Source organism: Sylvia atricapilla, chromosome 1 (assembly GCF_009819655.1).
Source record: "Sylvia atricapilla isolate bSylAtr1 chromosome 1, bSylAtr1.pri, whole genome shotgun sequence".
In the NCBI taxonomy this organism is placed as follows: Eukaryota; Metazoa; Chordata; class Aves; order Passeriformes; family Sylviidae; genus Sylvia; species Sylvia atricapilla.
Window position 1 is genome coordinate 974,201 of NC_089140.1, and position 21,776 is coordinate 995,976.

The 21,776-nt window shown below is 50.8% G+C and overlaps 1 protein-coding gene across 2 annotated transcripts in view; it reads left to right on the forward strand.

The window, feature by feature from the left end:
- The first annotated feature begins 246 nt into the window (after positions 1-246).
- Positions 247-21,776, forward strand: part of SETD2 (SET domain containing 2, histone lysine methyltransferase) — a 50,383-nt gene continuing 28,853 nt past the window's right edge. For both annotated transcript variants that reach the window (XR_010742927.1, XM_066313121.1), the window contains exons 1-5: positions 247-413; positions 11,121-11,136; positions 14,680-19,082; positions 20,021-20,152; positions 20,930-21,058. Coding sequence is in view for 1 of the 2 variants with exons in the window: in XM_066313121.1 (XP_066169218.1) it covers positions 376-413; positions 11,121-11,136; positions 14,680-19,082; positions 20,021-20,152; positions 20,930-21,058 (4,718 nt within the window). In the remaining variant the exon portion in view is untranslated. The remainder of the gene's footprint in view (positions 414-11,120; positions 11,137-14,679; positions 19,083-20,020; positions 20,153-20,929; positions 21,059-21,776) is intronic.

Here is a 21,776-nt window from a genome sequence, read left to right on the forward strand (position 1 = left end):
CCTGCGGCAATCCCAGCGCAATCCCAAGAAATCCCCGGTGTTTTTTGCCGGCCGATCCCGGCGCGCTGCCGCTGCGGCGATCTCGGGGGCTGATCCCGCCGTGCGCCCGGCGAATTCCCGGCGGGGCCGCCACATGCCGGGCCCGATGCCGGCGCGTCCCGGCGAATTCCCGGCGGCCGCTCCCGGAGGGCTGCGGGCGCTGCGCGGTGCCGCGGGAGGAGGAGCCGGCGGCCGGGGCGGATCGCGGCGGGGCCGGGCCGGGCTGGGCGCGGGTGGCGGGGGGGCCCCGCCGGACCATGTGAGGAGCCCCGACGGGGCGAGCGGGGCCTCCCCGGCCAGGGGGCACTTGCGGAGCCCCGCGCCCGCCCACCCACCATGGGGGATTTCTACGACCCGGAGCACCCCACGCCGGAGTAAGCGCGGGCCCCTTTCCGCGGCCTCGGGCCCGCCGGCACCGCGCGACCGCGGGCAGCCGGCCCGCTGCCTTTTCCCCTTCCCTCTTCCCTTGCCGGTCCCGTGCCTTCGCCCTTTCCTTTTCCCCGTCCCGCCGCCCTTCCCCTCCCCTCCGTCCTGCCGCCGGTCCGGGGTAGGCCGCGCATCCCCGGCCTTGCGTGATGGCCGCGGCCGGGGCGGGCGCGGGGAGGGCGGGCAGGGAGCGCGGGCAGGGCGGAGAGCGGGCGGCGGCAGCGGCCGAGCCGGGGCCGGCGGGTGGCCTCGGGCCTTGTGTCCCCCCTGCCCGTGTCCCCTCTCCCTGCCCCGGGGCTGAGCGGGGGGAGCCGGGCGGAGCGTGCGGACGTGTCCCGGCCTCGCCGCGGGGCCATTTTTCAGTAGCTTCTTGATGATGATTATTGTTATTATTATTATTATTATTAATAATGCTGTTTTTCCTAGTTACCGAGCTTCGTCTTGCTTTTACCCCTTGGAATTCTCTTCCCCCCCCCCCCCGGCGGCCCCTGCCCTGACCCCATTTTCTGCCAGGAGGAAGGAGCCGGGGAAGGGGGAGCAGCCTAATGGCCGGGAACTCTGGTTCTCCTCTGGATGGGGAATCTCACCGAGCCACCCCCTTGATCCCGCCAGGGCCTCCGGCTTTATCGCCTCTCCGGAGAAGTCACTCCGTCCCTGCTGGGTTTCTCCCCCCCACCCGTTTCCCGCTGCTTCTCAACGCTATTTTTACATTTTTAGACTTCCTTGGCTGAAGGATCAGGGGCTCCATAAACTTTGCCAGCTCTGGGGTGGAAGGAGCAGACATCTGGCATGGAGCACCCCCCGGAGCGATGGCCGGATTGGAGGCAGAGCTATAAGTGGTGGTTATTTTGGAGCAGGGACGACAGAGCAAACCTTTTTTCCAGCGAGTTCTGCCTGTGCCCACCTGGAGCAGCTGAGGAACAGCTTCCCCTTGGTGCAGCTGAAACGGTGCTGGTGGCTGAGCCTTCTAAAATTAGTGAGGAATGGAGGATTTTGTTTGGGATCCAGGCTGTGTTTTTTGCCAGACGTGGCTCCTGGGATGGGAGCAAATCCCGGTCTGCTTCAGCTTAACCCTGGTGGGATGATCCCTTCCCAGGAGACCCTCTGGGTGCAGAGGACTCTCTTGTTCATCCTCAAACTTTTAGGCTAATTCAGGTGTTTTACCTTTGTTGTTTGAAGTGTGTTGAGGGATCCTCGTGCCCGGGATTGGTCTGGCACTTGGAATTTGGTGTCCAGAAGCGTCCAGGTTGTCTCACGTCGATGTTTGTTGTCCGAGATTGTCCAGTGGCACCAACCTGGGCTGTTGAAAGGAGCCAGAGCGGCTCCTCTAGCGACTTTTTAATGGAATTATGGATTAATTGGCCTGATTTTGGGGTTTCCTTGGGGTGAGTGTTGTGTGTTGGGACTCAGAAAGTTTTCAGGAGGCGTCCTGGTGCTCTTAGGGTTGGTCTTTCCCCATCCCCACCTCAAATCCCGGCGTTCCCTCCGCGTCCGAGCCGCGTTCGTTAGCTGCATCCCTTAATTTGGCTGTGCTTTTCCCAGCCCAGAACTTGTACCTGGAGAAGAGGATTGTTTGGGATGATCGGCTGGAGGTTGTGAGGAATGTCTGAGGATCTGCTGGGGGTTTGGGGAGGGTGGAATTCCAGCCCAGCCGTGCTGGCTGTGGGCTGTTTGTGGCTTACCCCGTTCCGTACCCGCCGCAGGGTGGGATGTGGAGGGACGGGCAGCGTTGGGTTTTTGGGGTGAGTTGCTTTTGTAGCTCGGAACGTTGAGATTGTGCTGCTTGGAGAGGGTTGATCAGAGCCTGGTGAATTCCCTTTTCACGGGAATTATTCAGTGGATGGATTGGGAAGGGTTCTCAGGATCATCTCATCCATGGGCAGGGACGCTTTCCACAATTCCACAATTTTTTACCTGCTATTCCCAAGTGTCCAGCCTGGCCTTGGACACTTCCAGGGATGCTGCTGAGCTGGAGCTCCAGGCTGGCTGGAGAAGGTGGATGCTGAGCTGGGAGCTGAACGGTGACACGTCCATGCCGATGGTTTCTACTGGAATTTTCCTGTAGGAAAGGAACTCTGGCTCGCTCTTACCTCGTGGGTCATTCTCCACGTCCACTTGTCAACCAGAGCTCGGACTCCTGGGAGCTTCAGTATCCAGCACAACCAGGTTCTCCTTTGACTCTTTGGATGCTTAAATTTGGGCCAACCCAATTCCCAGAGCTCGGAGCTGCCACCACATTCCACATGGAGCTTCTCCATGGAGCTGCCCACGGACCTGCTTAGAATGGCAGACTGGTTTGGCTTGGAAGGGACCTCAAAGCTCATCCAGTGCCAGCCCTGACATGGACAGGGACACCTTCCACTATCCCAGGGTGCTCCAGCCCATCCAACCTGGCCTTGTGCACTTCCAGGGATGGAGCAGCCACAGTTTCTCTGGACAAACTGTTCCTGATGGACGCTGATGGATGTTTGCATCCTGCTGTGAGCAGCAGCTGCTTCATCTCTTGGTGCTGTCGTTTCCTGGAAGAAGATTCCAAAATTCTCCCGTCCTGGTTTAGGGATTGGGGATACAAGCATCATGAAGTCACCCCAGGACATGTCCCCATCCTGAGGGTGCAGGAACCTCTTGGATCAGTGACACCTCCGTGACAGGATGGAGTTGAGACTCCAAGGATTTATTTTCCTTGTGCCCTTCTGTCATAATGGAAACTACATTGGATCCACCTGCTTCTGGAGACCTCCCCAAGGGGAATTCGGCTCCCTTTTCGGGGAAGATGCTTTTCCAGCCATCCTGGTGGAGCTCTGTGAGTGGTTTGGGATTTAGGGTCAGAGTATGGAACATTCCCTTGGTTTTGTTTGCATCCAATACGAATCCAGTACGGATTCACACAGTCTGGAACTCCAGGTTTTTGGTTGTGGCTGTTCCCAAGGTTTTTTTTTTTTTTTTTTTTTTTTTTTTTTTTTTTTTTTTTTTTTTTTTTTTGGAAGTTCATAGGAGCTGTGGAGTCTCCCAGGCTGTTCCCTGTTGGTGTCCCTTTGGGACTGGATGGTTTTTTCTGGGAATCTGGCTTCTAGTTTCTGCCTTTCCCTAAGGAAAACCATCCATCAGGTTGGTTCCCTCAGCACAAGCTCCTGGCAGATGTGCTGTGGTTTAACACCCACATTTAGATCCTGGAGCATGTTCCAATCCACCTGGGAGATGCTGAGGGGAGGGAAAGGCTGAGTTTTCCACCTGCAATTCCCTTGGAATGCTCCTCCCCTTGATTAAGGAGATTAATGATGGTCCCACGAGCTGTGGGATGGAGAGAGGAAAGGGAGAGACTTGACTCGTGCTGCCTCAGCGTGTCCATGGGTTTTCCAGCTTTAATGTGTCTGGAAAGTTGGATTATTTAAGGAAAATTCATTTCATGTCTTTGGCTTTGGGAGCTGGAATGGGGAATTTGGGATCCCGACCTGGGACATTTCCAGGAATGGGGCAGCTGGAGCTTCTCCAGCCTGTTCCCAGATCTGCTGATGGAATTCTAAATATGAGTTGTTTGGATATTTAGAAGGGAAGAGAGGATTTATAAACACCCGTTTTTAATGGGCATTTTTCCTTCCAGAATTTTAGAACTCCTTGAGGAAAAGTCTTGAGGACGTCCAAGTGTGGCTCTGGTTGATGGAGTGTTGGTAGTACAGGTTATTTTTGTTTTCCTGGATTTTTTTCCTGATTTTTTCCCATTTTTTGGAGGTAAACTTCCCTAAAAATGCTCCATCACCTCTCCTGTGAGCTTCAGCTTTTCGGGATCCACCCCAGAGGCTACAATGACATGGAGCTGGACCTAAAATTCAGGAAAACAATGAACCAGGAGTCAAAATCTGATCCCAAAATATCGATGTGAGGAGGAGGCATCAGGCTGGGCCAGGAAGGAGCTGGAGCTCCTTGTGGAGCCCCATTTCCAATGAATCCCCTCTGGATTGCTCCAAGATTTTACAGCTTCCCCTTTTCATCTGTGTGATTCCATTATTCCCTTCCTGTTCGAAATGCACCGGGGGAAGTTTTCCAGCTGGAAATCCGAAGTGTGTCATTCCCAGGCTGCAGGAAATAATTACAATTCCCAGCTTTTTGCAACGTGGAAATCCAACAGGAAAAAAAAAAACAAACTCCAGAGCCTGTTGCCTGGTGTTTGCCTGCACATCCCACTCCCAGTTTGGGATTTTATGGTGAATTTCTGGTGTAAAGGAGCGTGAAAGGGATTTATTTTCTCCTGTGGAATTGAGAGCAATTCCCAAGGTGTCCCTGCTCCTGCTGGGCAAAATCCCAGGACGTTAAAACTTCAGCTATAATTAGGTAAGAAATAAATCCGTGGAGGATTTCTGTTTATTTCTATTTATTTTTGTCAAAGGAGTAACTCTGAGCTCAGCCAGGGCCTTGCAACGTTCTGTTTTATATTTCTTGGGTTGCAGGTTGCAGCTGCTCCCCTTTGGAATGGGATTTTAGGGTCACCTCGTGATTGGGAATTGCCTTCTTGTTACATTTGGGATGAGTTTGGGCTCAGAACAGGATATTTGGGGCTTTGATCTGCTGAATTTTGGGGAATATTTGGTGCTGCAGGTGTGTGAATTAGGAGGTGACAACACCAAAATTTGTTGGTTTTGCCTCAATGTGAATCTCGGGATGGAGGGAACAGGATGATTTATTTTTTTGGGGATGGGTGCCACGGATCCATCTGTGTCCCAAAGAGAGAATTCCTTGTTTTCCAGGCATTTTGGGAGACAAAGGTGCCGTGCAGTGCCTGGGGGTGGGTGATGTCATTCAGGCTCCAGAAGATCCGGGTTGGAATTTGCTGCCCCATTCAGGGAAGGGGATGGGGATACCTGATAGCTCAGGGAGGTGATGGAGGGCTGGAAATCCCTGGTTTTCCCTGAAAGCAGCAAGTGCTGGATCCTGGGGGCCATTCCCAAATCCTCCCCCTCGGAGGGAGGGGCCTCGCTTTGCTGCTCGGAGTTTTTTTCCCTGATTTTTAGCACAAATCCCAAATTCTTTGCTCAGCTCAGGTGGAGCCTCAGCACCTCAGCGGGTCCAGGTGCTGGGAGTGAATCCCAATCCCTGGGAATGAATCCTCTGAATCTCAATCCCTGGGAATGAATCCTCATCCTTGGGAATGAATCGCTGTCTCCATCCCCGGTAGCAACAATTGTAAGTAAACTGGGAATTTTCTGATTTTTATTTTTTATTATTTTAAATTACCTCAGGTTTGCAGGTTCCAGGACTCCCTCCCGAAATCCTTTTCCTGCTCAAACCTGTTTTAACTTAAACTGAGGAATTTACAAAGAGCAACTTAAAAAAAAAAAAAAACAACAGAGGAACTTCCTCTGGGCGCAGATAATTTTGGGATTTGAGCAAAATTATTGAAATAGTTTTTTTTTTTTTTTTTTTTTTTTTTTTTTTTTTTTTTTTTTTTTTTTTTTTTTACCTAGTATTCCCACTAATTCCTACATTTTCAGTCCTGGAAGTGGCTTTGTGCTTGTAGGGGAGATGTTTTGGTGGTGGAACTGAGCCTGAGCTTTAAGTCTGGCCTAACTTTGGCTTTAGGACAGTTTTAATTTGAATTAGGAATTGTTGATAAGGGAGGAAAATCCGGAGTGAAGTGATGCCCTTGGCTGCTCTGATCCCAGGAATGCCCCACACCTGTGTCCAAAGTTTCCGTGGAGTTTTAGATTTAATGTGGATTTGGGATTTTCTTGTACAGCTGGGTTTTAATGTGGATTTCCCACCTGTCCATCCCTCCCGTGGTATTCCGCAGGAGGAATTCTGTGGGAATCCATCCTGGAGGTGCTGAACTGAATTTGTGTGTGGATCCAGGCTCATCTTTCCCTCTGCATCCTGGATGGGCTCAGGGATGTGATGATTTTGGGATATAAGTTGGGAAAACGCAGCTGAAATTCCCTTTTCCCTGTGAGATTTTTTTTCCTTGGCTAGCTCTTTGTGCCCGAGGAGGGATTTGAGGCAGGGATTACCTGGGAAGGGATCCCATGGCCATGTGATTTGTGGGAAGGTGCTGACTCTGGAATCTCCTTCCCTGCTCCCTGAGGAGGAGGGGAAAGTTTTCCAAGAGCTTTGAATTCCAGTGGGGATTTGTTCCTCTATTTTGGGTCCCATCCCACTTCCACCCCCATCCTCATCCTCACCCTTCCATCCTCCTCTGTCCCCTCTTCCATGGGAGCAGCTTTGCTTTTTGTGAGTTTCCATGGAATTTTGAGGATTTCCCATGGAATTTCTTTAGGTGTACCCTGAGCAGAAAGGGAAAAGTAGGATTTGGGGGGAGTTTGGGAATTCTCAGGCAGTTGGGGGAAGGAGCAGAAAAACTGGATATTTTTTTTTGTTACTGGATCTTTTTCCTGGAGCACCTCTTGACTTCTCTAAAATCCTAGAATTACAGCATATAAATTATGGAATAATTAATAAATGAAGTCACTCAACCTCTCCTCATTTTTATAAAAGAAAGGATAAATCCCTCTTTTCAGTATCTTTGTCTCCTCCTTTCCCTGGAATATCCAATCCTCCCTGTTCTTTCCTATTGCAGCCCAGGAGAAATGGTTTCACTTCCCTTGCTCCAAACTTCCAGCTCCAGCCCCTCAGTGGGAATGTTGTGTAAACCAGGAAATGGGGATTTTGGGAAGCAGGAGGGCTGGATTTGGGGATGTGCTGCAGCACAGGTGCTTTGACCTCATTTTCCAGGGAACCCAGCATGGATTCCAGCTCCTGGTTAAATAAGATTTTCCCCAGGGATTTTCCCTCCTCACGAGAGCACTTTTGCCTTTCCACTCTTTTTTTTTGGGAAGGAGCAGGATTTCCTGTTACCTTCCCAACTCTTTTCCTGCTTGTCCATTCCCCATTTGCAGTGCAGTGTTTTTGGAAACAAGGACAAGTTGGGATATTAAAAACCCAGTGTTCTGCACAAAATTCCAGGAATTCTCCCAATATTCCATTAATATTCCATGAAGCACAGGCACAGCTGCACTTCTGTCCTTGTTCTTTATCCCACGTTAGGGATTCATAAACGGAGGAGCAAAGGCACATCATTCAGGCCTGGGAGTGTTCCAGCAAATCCTTCAGGCTGGAGGAAGGAAATGGAGGGGAAATTCGGGATAAATTCATGGAAGGAGTTCCTGGCTGTGAGGGGAGTGAGGCACTGGAGCAGTTTTCCCAGAGAAACTGTGGATGTTCCATCCCTGGAAGTGTCCAAGGGCTGGGAACAGCCTGGGATAGTGGAAGGTGCTCATGGGCTGGGAATGGGATGAGTTGAAGGTCCCTTCCATTCTGGAATTCTGGGATTCTGTTAATGAGAGCAGCAGAGAGGGAATTTCCTCCCCAGCTTCCAGGGAATTGCATTCCCAGCAGAAACCCATGGATGCAGCTCTCCATCAGCATCCAGGGGAAAAAAAAATGGTAAAACCCACTTGGATAATTCCTTTTGGGCTTTGGGATCCTGTTGGAATCCCAAATTCCCACCTGAGGTGTTGGTTTGGTTTGTTCCCTCCCAGTTCCCTTAGCCCCGGTGTGGGTGGGGGTGATGATCCATGGAATTCCAGCTGCATCCAGGATATTTTTGGCTAACCCAGCCTAAACAAAACAGGTTAAATCCCAATTTCCTGAGCTGAGCTTTTGCATTTGGTGGCTTTCAGATGGATCCCAGTGAATTCCTGAGCTGAATTCCTGCTGGGAATGGGCCTTTTCAGCTCCCAGGGCTGTTAGGCTGCTGATGCTTAGATAAGAAAAGCTCCAGGCTTCCAGATTTTCCTCTTTTAAAGGGAAAAAAATAAAAAACCCTCAGGATTTAGGGGAGATAAGGCTCCTAAAGTTTTGTCTTTTAGACTTCAGAAGCCTGAGGGCATTTTTTGGGCTCCTTTTGCATAAAGAAAACCAGGATAAAATTCCAATTATTGTGTGGGTTGCACTGAAAAAAGGGAAAAATCTCCTTCAGCTCAACCTGTTGATGCAGCAAGAAATGCTGGAGCTGCTGAATCCTGGAATTAAAATAAAATTTTACTTTTTATAACCATTCCCATCACAAAATTGGGATGTTTCTATCAGGAGAGAAGCTGAAAAAATTTAAATATAAAAATTATGGTCAAAATTGCTCCATGTAGGAAATTTTGGTTGAAATGTGGCCTCAAATAAATAATTTTGGTTGAAATGTGGGTCCATATTAAAAAAATTGACAGAAATGTGACCCGTATAAAGAATTTTGATATAAATATGGTTCTGTAGCCTTAAAAAAACCCTTTTCCTGGCATTTAATGGGTGTTTAATTTTTGTTTATTAACAAAATTAACACATCAAGCTGCTGGAAACAGATCAAAGGTGGTGAAGCTTCCTGGTAGTGGGGTTATTTTTTTGTTCTTTGGTTGATTTTGTGTTTTTTTAGGTTATTTTTAAAAATTTGTTGGGCACTTCTCGGGATGTTCAGTTTTATCTTGGGTTTAACCAGCTCTTTTCTCCTGACACTTTCCCAGGAAAAGGCAGGAATTCCATGTTCATTTTCATCCCAGTTTTATTTTTGGTGCCTGCAAGGGAGCAAGGTGCAGCTGAGGGAATTGCTCCAGAGCTGTGGAGCTGCAGAAGTGCTGGAAAAGCCCTGGGCTGTGTGTTGGGATGGATCCCAGGCTTCTTGCAACAGGGGGATTTTATGTAACTTCATCTCAGCGTGGGAGGAGTTTGGCACAAGATTCCTGAGGGAACAGCAGCACCTTCCCTAATTTTGGAATTCTATTTTTATATATTTTTTTTTCTTATTTTTTTATTTTATTTGGGGAGAAGGAAGAGGCTGGGAAGGAAATGGGATCCATAACTCTACTTTTAGGAAGGTCAACGCTGTTTATTCTAATGGATGGAATTTCAGGATCCCAAATGATTTGGGTTGGAGTGGGATCATCTTGTCCCACCCAGGGACACCTTCCACCGTCCCAGGTTGCTCCAATTCCCATCCAGCCTGACCCTGGACACTTCCAGGGATGGGGATCACCAGTTATCCTCTCTTTTTCCTGCTGAATTTTTCTGGGATTTGAAGGATCCTGGCTCTCTTTTCTCCTTGTCATTAATTTTCAGTATTATTAAACCTTTCTCCCAATATACAGCTGATGAAAGGTGGATTTTTTTGTGTATAAAGAGAGTTATTTTCGCTTTAGAACCCTCAGCTTCCACCTGGTGGCTGTAATTTCCCTGCTGCATCTGCTTACGGAGTCTGGAAAATCTTCCTGGAGTCACTGAGGTTGGGAAAGACCCTTAAATAATCAAATTCAAGGATTTTGTTGAGCGTTCACCCCACAAAACTCAAACCCAAACCACGCGACGCTTCCTGAAAGTCCCAAACTCCTCTTTTGGTGATCCTGAAATTGAAAGCTCCTTTTAGGCCTTAATTCCAGTCTAAATGCTGCTCTCTGGGAGCTCCTGAATCTGTGGGATTTGGAATTCCTGGCTTCCCTGGCCCCATTAAATCCCGTCTGTGCCCTCACTCGCTCCGTGGGCCGGAGTTTCCTTGATGGAATCAAACCCCCTTGGCGCTGCCCTGGGAATAATTTATAGTCTTTTAATAAGCTGGATCAATTGGATGGGAGCCTTTGGGGAGGCAGGAGAATATTCCTGTGGGGGAAGTTCTTCCCTTTGCTCCCAGTTCCCTGTTGGGGATGGTTTCGATGGGGACGTGGGTGGTTCTTGTGCCGTCGTCGTGTCCCGCTTGCTCCGAAATGAAAATTTTGGGTTTTTCCTCTAAAATTGGATATTTCTCCTTGAGCTGGTGCTTGGGGTGGGATCTGTGAACTTTCCTGCTGGAAATCTTTGGCTTTGTCACCACAAGGGTGCTGAATAAAAGCTGATAAAATGTGGGAAGATTCCAGCTCTGAGCTGTCTTGGGACACTGGAGAGGGATTTTGGGATCTTTGGTAGGTCCATGACAGAGAGATCGGTGAGCTCTTGATGTCTGGGCTGAGATTTGTTGGCAGGGCCAAGAAATTCACTGACACTCTCCAAGGAATTGAGCAAAGCAAGGAGAGGGAGTTGTGTTCCTGTTCCTTTTCCTTCCCTGAGGAGAAATGACTTCGCTGTGGGATCGGAGCAGAGAACTTGAGAAGAGTGGAAATTGGGAAAACTCAACTTTCCTGTTGGCTCAGCATGGAGAATGATCCTAATTAATTCATTTTCAAGCTGCCAAAGTAGGGATTAATTATGCAAATAACCAGGGCAGATGCACAGCAGTCAGACCTTCATTAATATCTTTAATTTCTCTCAATGAGAGGCAGAAATTCAGGAAAGTATTCAAATGGAAAGAATCCCAAATCCACCTTTTCCAATTCCATTTCTGAGGGTTTTATTCCTGCAGCGTGTTGGAATAACTGGAGACAGCACCAGGCCAGCAATTCTCTCCAAAAAGGTTTGCTCTGTCCTGATCCATGTGGGATTTTCCAGGGAAATTTGGAGCCTCCCAACTGTGCCATGCTCCCCTCAGAGCCGGGTTTATGTCTGGGTTCCGTCGGTGTTTCCCTCACTCCGTGTCCCAAGTCCATCCCATTCCAAATCCTGATGTCCAGAGTTACATTTCATGTTCCTACTTGCTGTTCACACCTTCTTTTCCTGTTTTTTTTTTTTTCCATGTTTCCCCGGCTGGATTGCAATAGAGAAGAAGAAAATGAGGTGAGTAAAACCAATTCCAACATTCCTGTGTCTGCTGTGAGCCGAGCTGGGTTGGTTTGGGTGAGACATTCCATGAATCCAGAGCCACTGAGGGGCTGAATAAAGCAAATGGGGGCTTTTCTGGGTTCCTCTGGTTAAATTTGGGAAGGAGTGGCAATAATTCTCATTAGATTTGGGAAGGAAGGGACAGTAATTCTTACTAAATTTGGGAAGGAAGGGCGATAATTCTCGTTAAGTTTGGGAATGAGGAGGCAATAATTCCCATTAAATTTGGGGAGGAGAGGCAACAGTTCTCATTGAATTTGGGAAGGAGGGGCAATAATTCCCATTAAATTTGGGAAGAAGGGGCAGTAATTCCCATTAAATTTGGGAAGGAGGGGCAGTAATTCCCATTAAATTTGGGAAGGAAGGGCAGTAATTCCCATTAAATTTGGGAAGAAGGGGCAGTAATTCCCATTAAATTTGGGAAGAAGGGGCAGTAATTCCCATTAAATTTGGGAAGAAGGGGCAGTAATTCCCATTAAATTTGGGAAGGAAGGACGGTAATTCCAGTACCACTTGTGCCACAAGCACATGGGAGGTGATGGCACAGCTCGGTGTGGGTTGGCGCTGATTATTTAAAGGCTTGATTTGTAAAAATAATGAGTTTTGCTGCCTGTGACTCAATGAATTTATTGGGAAAAGTGAAAACTTGGAGGGCTGGGATAGATTTTAATCTCCTGGCTTTGTAATGAGGGCTGTTTATCATTTTGGATGTGCTTTTTTTCCCCCCATTTTGGGTAACATTCCCTTTCTGTAAAACATGAGAGGAAGGAGAATTCCTCTTCTCCTGGAGAGCTTTTCCAGTAATTCCCACCTGTCACATTTACCGTGTTACCTGTGGAGTGTGTTTCAAATTCTGGAAATTGTGTTTTGTTCAAGCTGCTGTTATTTAAGGAAAACTGTTCCTGGAAGGGTGAACACGAGGGGAAATATCCTGGAATGTGTCAGCTCTGCTGAATTGGCTGTGGGAAGGGGAGGAATGGAAAAGTGGCAGCTCCTTTTTGCCTGTACATCCCATATTTAGGAAAAGGTGGATCTATCCAAACCCCCTTATTACCTTTATTTCAAAGCTGTTGTGCTTGAAATAGAAATAGAAATCCTTAGAAGGATTTTGATCAAAACATGAATAAAATAATGGCACCAAAGTTGCAGCAAGGAGAAAAACTCTGAAATGCTGATTCCATGAATTTCCAGTATTTTAAACTATGTATTTATTAATTTATTATTTATAATTGATCTGATTAAAGAGTCCTATCCCTGATAAGAATTTGGGTTCAGATCTGTGGAGATCCTTCAGGATATGGTTGGAGAGGAACCTGCTGGCTTTTGTTGTCCCAGGTTGGAGTAAAAAAAAAGTGGGAATTTCTGGTTGTAAGGATAATAATTGATCCAGGAATCCCTCAAAATGCTGTTCCCTCTCTCTTCAGGAGGCTGAACTCCTACAGGAGGATGGTCTCAGTAGTGTTCATTTTGTCTTTCATCCTTCCATGAATTAATTAATGTAAACTTGTGGATTATTCCCAGGATCACTTTTGATGTATGAATTCTCTGGAAAACAGGGATGGCATTTTCAGCAGGAATTTGTGGACATGGTTGTGAGTTGTGGTGAGAGGAGCCCATTTCAGAGCTGGAGATGCTCCTTTTTTCCAAAGTCAGTGTTTTGGGTGCCCTTTTAGCTGTGAAACTCCTTTTAAATCGTCCTTAAAATGTCCCCTCATAAAAAAACATGGTTTTCAAGGAAATGCTTCTGGGTTTTGCTCCCAGTTTTCCCACAGTGAAGGGAATTTGCTGCTGCAGATTCACAGTGATGCTGGGTTGGGTCACCAGGACAATCATGGATAGACCATTAAAAGGTGCTCACAGTGTAACCCCCAAAGCATTGGAAAAGAGGAGTTTTTTTGGATGTGTGATGTCCCAGGGTGCAAAAAAAACCAGGATTTCCAATCCACCAATGTCTCATTTAATCATTTACTGCTGTGCCTCAAGCCTGGGCAGCTCCGTGTTGTTTTCCATGAGTTAAAGGATAACAAAATCCTTAATAATTCACAGGGGTCTGCAGGAAACTGCTGCTGCTGCCAAAAATGTGCTCACGGCAGAGCTACGGCAGCAAAACCTGGCTCTGGACAGTTTGGATACGACTCTTTCCATTGGAATTAGCCTTGACACGCAAAATATAATTTCCAGAGCAGCTGTGGCTGCCCTGGGATCCCTGGAAGTGTCCAAGGCCAGGTTGGACTGGTCTTGGAGCAGCCTGGGATAGTGGAAGGTGTCCCTGCCATGGCAAAGGTGGAATGGGATAATCCTGAGGGTCCCTTGAACCCAAACCATTCTGGAATTCCATGATTCTGATGCAGTTTTGGAATTTCGGAGGTAGGGACTGTTTAACAACAAAGCCCTTTTCCCAATTCATCTTCTCCGGGCTTTTATTCCCGGGACACGGATGAGCTCTAAGATTTAAAATAGAGGAAGAAGTGCCCAAATGGGTGAGTATAGGATGCTGTGTGCTCTGAAAATTCCTGGGTTTGGGCTTGGAAAGTGCTGAATGAGCTGCTGGGCGGGAGGCAGCCAGGACCTACTGGTGGGAAGGACATGGAGCTTGGAACAGTCGGTTGATCCAGAGGTGACGGAGTCATCGCGCACAGTTGGGTCCTGATGGGAATTCCTGGGGAGTTGCTAATTAATGCTGATCTAGGCCTGAGCCTGGGAACTTGCAGGAGTTGGTAATGACCCGGAGAATGCTGTTGGGGGAGGTGGGAAAGGATGGGGTTTAAATTCCAGCTGTAGCTGTTGTTGGTCTGGTTTATGCTGGAATCAAATTCCAGAATCCCAGAATGGTTTAGGTGGGAAAAGACCTTCAGGATCATCCAGTGGCACCCCTGCCATGGGCAGGGACACCTCCCACTGTCCCAGGCTGCTCCAAACCCTGTCCAGCCTGGCCTTGGGCACTGCCAGGGATCCAGGGGCAACCACAGCTTCTCTGGGAATTCCAGCCCAGTCCCTCTCCAGCTCTCCTGGAGCCCCTTCAGGCCCTGGCAGAGGTTCTGAGCTCTCCCTGGAGCTTTCTCCAGTACTGGAAGGTTGCATGTAGGTTGAGTCCCATGAAAACAAACACACTTTAAGCTTAAAACTCAGGATCTTTTGCAGCCTGGGACCGCAGAAACAGCATAAAAAAGCAGAGTTTTACCCTCAATTAACTTCATAGGCTGAACTCTCTTTTTTAAAAAACAAGAATTAAGTGATAAAAGGACTTTGAGCTCGGTCATTAATAAGTCAGATAAAAAGCTTCAGCCCAAACCTCAGAGGAGGCTTAGTTTCAAGCTGGAGAAGTCTGAGGAATTGATTTTTTTCAGGGCAGAGCAGGGCAATGAAGGCAGACCCAGGGTATGCATTTCTCTTTTATCGTAGTGAAAAATTCACCAGGTGAAAGAAAATGCTGCAGAACTGAGTTCAACCCCCCCTCAAATTCAATTCCTCCAACTGCATCTTCTTTTTCTCCCGCAGGGCAAACCTGAAACGGTGCCGAGAGCCGGTTTTATCAAAGGCCCCGTGTTCAAAGGCGTCGCCTCGAGCCGCTTTTTGCCCAAAGGCACCAAAACCAAGGTTAACCTTGAGGAGCAGGGAAGACAGAAAGTGTCTTTCAGCTTTAGTTTAACCAAGAAAACTTTACCCAATCGATTCCTGACTGCTCTGGGAAACGAGAAACAAAATGAAACTCCCACCCCTCCAGCGGTTCCCCTTCCGACTGATTTTAGCCCCAAAAATAAACTGGACTTGGGAGACGCCGCCGGTTCAGCCGAGGAATCTTCTCCTCCAAAACCGAAGGTAGAACTGGGGAAGATTCATTTTAAAAAACATTTGCTGAACGTCACGGCCAAGCCGCCCCCGGCTCCGGCGGCACCGGTACTGGCACCGGTACCAGAACCGGTGGCCTTGGCCGTGGATTTCCCCCCCACGCCGCCACCTCCCCCGCCCCCGCCGCCACCCCCGGTGTCACCGACGCTGGTTCCTGGAGCCACAGCCCCGCCGCCGGCGCCGGTGAAAGCGATGCCAGCACTGCTGCTGTCACCGCCCGGCGAAGCCGAGTCCCCCGCGCCGAGGGAGCCGAGCCACGCGCCGCCCAGGGAGACCCCGGAGCCGGACGCCAAGCGGGATCCAGTGTCGCACGGCTCGGAGGAATGCGTGGCTCCAGCGGCGCCCAAGCAGACGGAGAGAACCCCGCCGAAGGAAGATTCCCATATTGGGAAGGAGGATGAGGTTTCCGATGGCTCGAAGGGCACTCCCGTGTGCTCCCGGAGGCAGGGGGCCAAGAGGAAGTTCTCCCAGTCGGACGGCGCGGCGCAGGGCTCCGAGTCCGACGAGGATTCTGTGAGGACCTCCTCCAGCCAGCGGTCGCATGAGCAGAAGATCTCCAGCACGGAGAAGGAGAGAGATTCCAGACGGAGCTCCACGTCCGGCCGGGGTGATGACCTGGGCAAGTCCTCGTCACGCTCCAGGTCGGACAGGGATGAGAAGTACTCGAGCTATTCCAAATCGGAGAGAGACTCGCGGTACTCGTCTTCCCGCTCCCGCTCGGACAGAGACAGGAGGCGAAGCCGGTCTCATTCCCGCTCCCGCTCCGATCGCAGCTCCCGAACCAGCTCCTCCTACTCGAGGTCGGAGCGCTCGCATTACTACGACTCCGACCGCCGGTACCACCGGAGCTCCCCGTACCGGGAACGGTCGCGATACTCCCGGTCGTACGCGGACAGCCGGGCGCGGGAGAGCTCGGACTCGGAGGATGAGTACAGGAGGACACATTCCAGGTCCAGCGACTCCAGGCGTACGTCCTCCCATTCCTCCTCCTCCTACAGAGACTCGCGATCCTCTTACTCCAAGTCGGACAGGGACAGCAAAGCGGAGTCGTCTCACGCCGACGTGGACAGGCGAGGGAGGTCGTCTTCGAAAGCGGATCGAGATTCCAAAAGGACTTCCGAAAGCGAAGCGTCCAAAAGGTGCTCTCCCCTCGATGAACTGGGCTATCGGAAGGGGACTTCCCATTCCAAGCCCGACAGTAATGTGAATTCCTCCCGCTATAAATCCACCCCTTCCAAGGCCCCCGCACCAAAGCCTGATAAATTTAAGAGTTCTTTCTGTTGTACAGAATCGATCGAAGAAATCAAGTCCAAGTCTAATTCTCTAGATTTAGAGACCTCTTGTGTAAAGAACAATGAGATCAGGGTGTCCAGTGTGAAAAAGTTGGAAAGGGAAAAGACACTTTCTCCGTTAAATCAGTTCAACGATTCTCCCGCTTTGCCGAAGGCCGACGAGTCCAAGGCGAGTTTGGCCAACTCAAAATCCGAGGAACTTGCAGCAAACGAAGGCCATGACAGTGTTAAGGAGCAAGAAGCGTTCTTAAAGGCAAAGCACGATGCCTTAAGAACATGTTTCCCCACGGGATCGAGTGTGAATGGCTCCCCGGAGGGTCAGGATGAGGGTCTGGCAACTTCCAGTGCCTCCGGAGCAGAGGATGTCACTGTGTCCTCTGACCACGGCCCGGGTCGGTCGGAGGCGTCGCCTGCCAGCAAGACGAGCCCGTTGTATCCGTTGCCATCCAATGGGTTTGAGAGCACGGATGTGTCCCAAGAGCAAGAGCTGGAGGATTCCCGGGTCCAGTCCAGCGAGTGCAACAGCCTGTTCCAGGAAGCAGAGGCTCCGGCGCCGCAGCAGCCGGAGGAAGCCGCCCCTCTCCCTGTCGTGAATGTAGATCCCACTAAAACTGTCCTCAAATTGGATGAGGAGGTGACTCCGTGTGACAAAACCAAAGAACCTGTTTTTTGCTACATTTCCGATGATGCCACCCCTGGTTTGTACCACTCGGAAGTGGAAATCGAGGCGGAACCTGCGGATTTGAAAGTGACATCCGAGACTTTCCTGGACGTGCAGGTGGAGCCGCAGACGGTGACGTGCGATTACGAGAGCGCGGAGGATTCCCATTCCAAATCTGCTGGGGAGGATGAGCATGGCCATCCTTCCCATAAAATCAGCCTGGCAGTGGAAAGCTCGAGCAGGGATTCCTCCCAGGATGGCTGTTCCCAGAGGCTCCAGTCGGATCGTCCCACGCCGGAGGAAAGCGTCTCTTCCAAATGGGACGTGCCCCCACCGGGTGTGTGCCAGGAGCCGCTCCAGCATTCGGAAGCTGAAGAGATGCTGGAGTCGGATGCTCAGCACGTTGATCTTGGCTCAGCAAAAGGCAAATCCTCGTTCCAGAATGAACATTCCTACTATTCGGAAGTGCCGCTGGAGCACCGCGGCAGAGAGGTCGTGGAGGAAAGCGCTGTTTCCACTGAGGGAGCGGAACTGGATGAGCTGAGGGTTCAGAGTCCCGGTGTATCAGCAGAGAGGGATGAGGGAAGTGAGCCCTTGTTGGCCTCAGCTTTTCCAGATGCTTTGTATCCCTGCTCCGATGTCATTGTCACCACAGAGGACACGGAGATGGTGACCCAAGCCCCAACGTGTGACAGCAGCGGCAACGCCTCGGAATTCATTCCCGCCGGCCACGACGATTATTCCGACACGGGGGACAGCGACAGCGAGGGGGGCAGCGAGGACAGCGACACGGAGGACTCGGATTCTGACGATGGGACGCCACGGAAAAAGCTCCAGTCGGTTGTGGTGGTTCCCAAGAATTCCACCATAGCCATGGAGGAGAACAGCCCGGGCTCCTCCCGGAGCAGCCGGCGCTTCTCCGACCACTGGGATGACGAGCGGCCCGAGCCCAGCAGGCCCTACTATGAGGAGAGGCCAGAAAATACGGGGAGTAAAGGTGGTCCCCAGGTGGAGAGCAGGTGTTCTCCCAGAGGGATGGAGAAGAGTCTGGCCACCTCCACGGAGCTGAGCAGGAAGGAGCCGGAGGAGCTGCGGGCGGATCCGTGCCAGGCCCAGAGCGACGGTGTGGACAGCACGAGCCAGGCGGACCTGGCGGCCGATTCCCACGGCAAAGCTGGCACGGAGGACAGGATGGTGCTGCCGGACGTGGTGGCCATGGGAAGGCCCGTGGGCCGGCCAGAGGAGCAGCCCTTCTGTGTCCCGGAGAGTTTGGAAAGCACCGACGCATCCCAACACCAAATGAGCTCTTCCAAGCCTGACAGTCGGCAAGGGCAGGGTGGGCTGAACCAGTCCGACCTCGGAGACTACTCCAGGCTGGATGGTTTCCGTGCCCCGGAGGAGATGGGTGCTGTGAGCTGGGACTTTTCCCAGCAGGAGAAGCCCAGCAGCACCTACCAGCAGCCAGACAGCAGCTTTGGGATGTACTCGGGCTACATTTACCAGCCAGGCTCGGGAGCCTATCCCAGCTCCCAGAGCTACTGGCAAGGCAACGGTTACTGGGATGCCAGGACAGCCAGCAGGGCCTCCGTGGTGAACTATGAACGCATCCAAGGGCAGGTGCCCGATTCCCTCACGGAAGACCACGAGGAGTATGAAGAGGATGAGCGTTGGGATGAGGACTGCAAGCCCCGCTTTCCCAGCCCCTCAGGAAAATCCCAGCTGCCCGAGCAGAAGGAAAAGGGCTCGGTGCAGGCACACGAAATCAGCAGCAATTCCACCAAGGAGCCGGTGCCGGGCGGGGAGAAGAAGGAGGAGGTGAAATCCTTGGAAAAAAACGAGGTGAAAGAACGGGGCCCACCCAAAAAAAGGCGGCCGGAGTTGGAGAGCGACTCGGAGAGCGACGGGGACTCTGGGGAGAAGAGGAAGGGGAAGCTGGAGGGGGATCAGGTGGAGCCAGCACCTCAGGATTCCTCCATGGTGGGCAGGTTGTGCATCATGGACGACTTCAGGGACCCCCAGCGCTGGAAGGAGTTTGCCAAGCAGGGGAAGATGCCCTGCTACTTCGACCTCATCGAGGAGAACGTCTACTTGACAGAGAGGTAACTGCTGCCTTATCCTTGCTTTAATTCCTGGAGCAAGTTCGGGGTTTAACTTCCCTTTGGTTCCTGGGTGGTTGGGTTTTTATGGCCAAATTGGCATCCTTTGGAGGGAGGGGCAGGGGTGTTGCATTCCCCACATTTGGCAAAGGCACCCTGGGCTCTCTTCTCCTAAAGAGAATCCTCCAGTTTGGCCCAGACAGTCCCTGGTGCTGAGAAGAGATGGAAAATGGGAGGATCAGAGGGAAAAGTTGATTTATTTATACCCTTTTTTATAACTTTACCAGATCCTGCCTGGTTAATGTCCCCGAATGCCAGCTCTCTCCCTTTCTGTTGGCACAGGGAATTCTGTCTGGGTGTGGGAAAGCTTTTGGACAAACCAGGTGCTTGTCTAAAGCTTTTGGTTACTTCCACATCTTTGTTTATCATCCCAGAGGAGCTTTCTTAGGTCTAATGGCCATAATTTGATTTTTTTTTTCCCTTATGGATTTTTTGCCTTGTTGGGATCTATGCTCCAGAGCATTCACCAAATCCATCATGGAAGCTAAAATCTGAATTAGTGGATGCCCTGCTTTTTGTCTAACTCTGATTTTCTCCTCTTTTTCATCCTCTCACTTGACAGCAAAGCAGAGGCTGAGGTAACCAAACTCTCCAATTTGCCTTATTAAAATATGGATGTCCAAATAAACATAGACAGGGAGGAGAAAGGGAAACCAGCTAAATATCCTGGGAATTCTCTTTAGGACATCACCTTTTGCCATCCCAAAGTCATCACCAAGCTTTGGTTGGTTATTCCTGTCCCTCCCTTTGGTTATCCCTAGGATGTCGAGAAATTTATTTTCCCTTTTTTTTCCCCAAAAACCACTGATGATAAGGCTTGAGGAGGAATTTTTCCACCTGGCTGCCGCCTCACTTGTGTTCCCATGCCTTGGCTCCCCCAGGAAGAAGAACAAATCCCACCGGGACATCAAGAGGATGCTGTGTGAGTGTCCCCCTCTGTCCAAGGAGGAGCGGGCGCAGGGGGAGGTGGCCTGTGGAGAGGATTGTCTCAACCGCCTGCTCATGATCGAGTGGTGAGTCCATGGATTGGCCTGGAGGCGTCCTGGGAATCCTTCAGACAACTCAGGAATTCCTGGGAGGTGGCAGTGAAGTGTCTGTGCTGACCTTGGGAGCTGCGGCTGCTCCATCCCTGGAATGTTGCAGGGGTTGGAGCAGCCTGGGACAGTGGGAGGTGTCTCTGCCCATTACAAGAGGGTGGAATGAGATGATCCTTAAGGTCCCTTCCCACCCAAGCCATTCCATGATTTAAATCTTGGGATGGTCTACAGGAGATCAGCCCTCACAACCTCCTGGATCTCCTTTCCCCAGAGCCTCTCCAGCCTCTGACTGGTGTCTCCTTCTCCTTTTGGAAGAGGTTTGCTGCTCCATGGGAGCTGGAGGCAGGGTCAGGATGCTTGGTGAGATTCCCCTTGGCATGAGGGTTGTGCAAAGATTGGAATTACCTGGCAGAATCCCAAATTTTGCTTTTATCTCCTAGGCCAGACCTAGGGCAGGGAACATCTTGAAGGAATAACCCCCAAAACAAGGGGAGAAGAGCCCGGTTCTCCCCATTGGGATGCCCTGGTAGAGAAATACAGCAGGATCAGCATTCCAAATGTTTTTTTATCTTTCCAGAAATAAACGATCCGCATTTGCATGTGTGACGGTCACGTGGTGGCGCTTTTTATAGCAGACCACATTTGAAGGTTTCACACGGAGTTTGTGATGGTTATTTGGGATTTATTTCCCGTCTGAGCCCTTTCTCTTGGCGCTGTTTTCCTGCTGGGAATTGATTTGCTCCCTTCCCTCAGCTCTTCCCGGTGTCCCAACGGTGACTACTGCTCCAACCGACGCTTCCAGAAGAAGCAGCACGCGGATGTGGAGGTGATCCTGACTGAGAAGAAGGGCTGGGGGCTCAGAGCTGCCAAGGACCTGCCATCGTAAGCCTTCCCTCTTCCCACAGCCTTTTCCCACCCTGTCACTCCCTCCTGAAGGAGAAAAGGGCCTGTGGGGTCTGGATGTCCCTGCCAGGAGATCCACTGAGGTTCTTCCAGCTCATCCTTGTCCCTCTTCCTCTGTGGCATCTGCCCACTCTGGTTTTGCTCTTCCTGGTTTCCCAACAGCTTTTCCATGGCTCATTCCTGGGAGGAATCTGCCTCCCCTTTCTCTGTCCCTACTTCACTCCAGTTATGTCCATTCTTCTCTTCCCATCTCTGCAAAACTTCCCTTCCTGTGTCCTCCTCCTCTCCTTTGGACAATGACAAGATCCTGAGGGGACCTTTCCTCCTGTTGCTAGTTCAGGATTGTAATTCCAAGTGCTGGTTCAGGTCAGGCCAGGAAAGGAGAGAGGAGTGAGGACATTGAGATCTCCTGAGGTACAAGGGAGGATCAGGATGAGGTTTACTGGGAGAAGGGAGAATCCTGGAAAGGGAATGGAGCTGGAGAGCCCCAGGAGGGGCTGAGGGAGCTGGGAAGGGGCTGAGCCTGGAGAAAAGGAGCTCAGGGGGGACCTGGTGGCTCTGCCAGGAGGGGACAGCCAGAGGGGGATTTGGGATCTGCTCCCAGGGAACAGGGACAGGAGGAGAGGGAACGGCCTCAGGCTGGGCCAGGGGAGGCTCAGGGTGGATATTGGGAAAATTCCTCCTGAAAAGTGTTTTC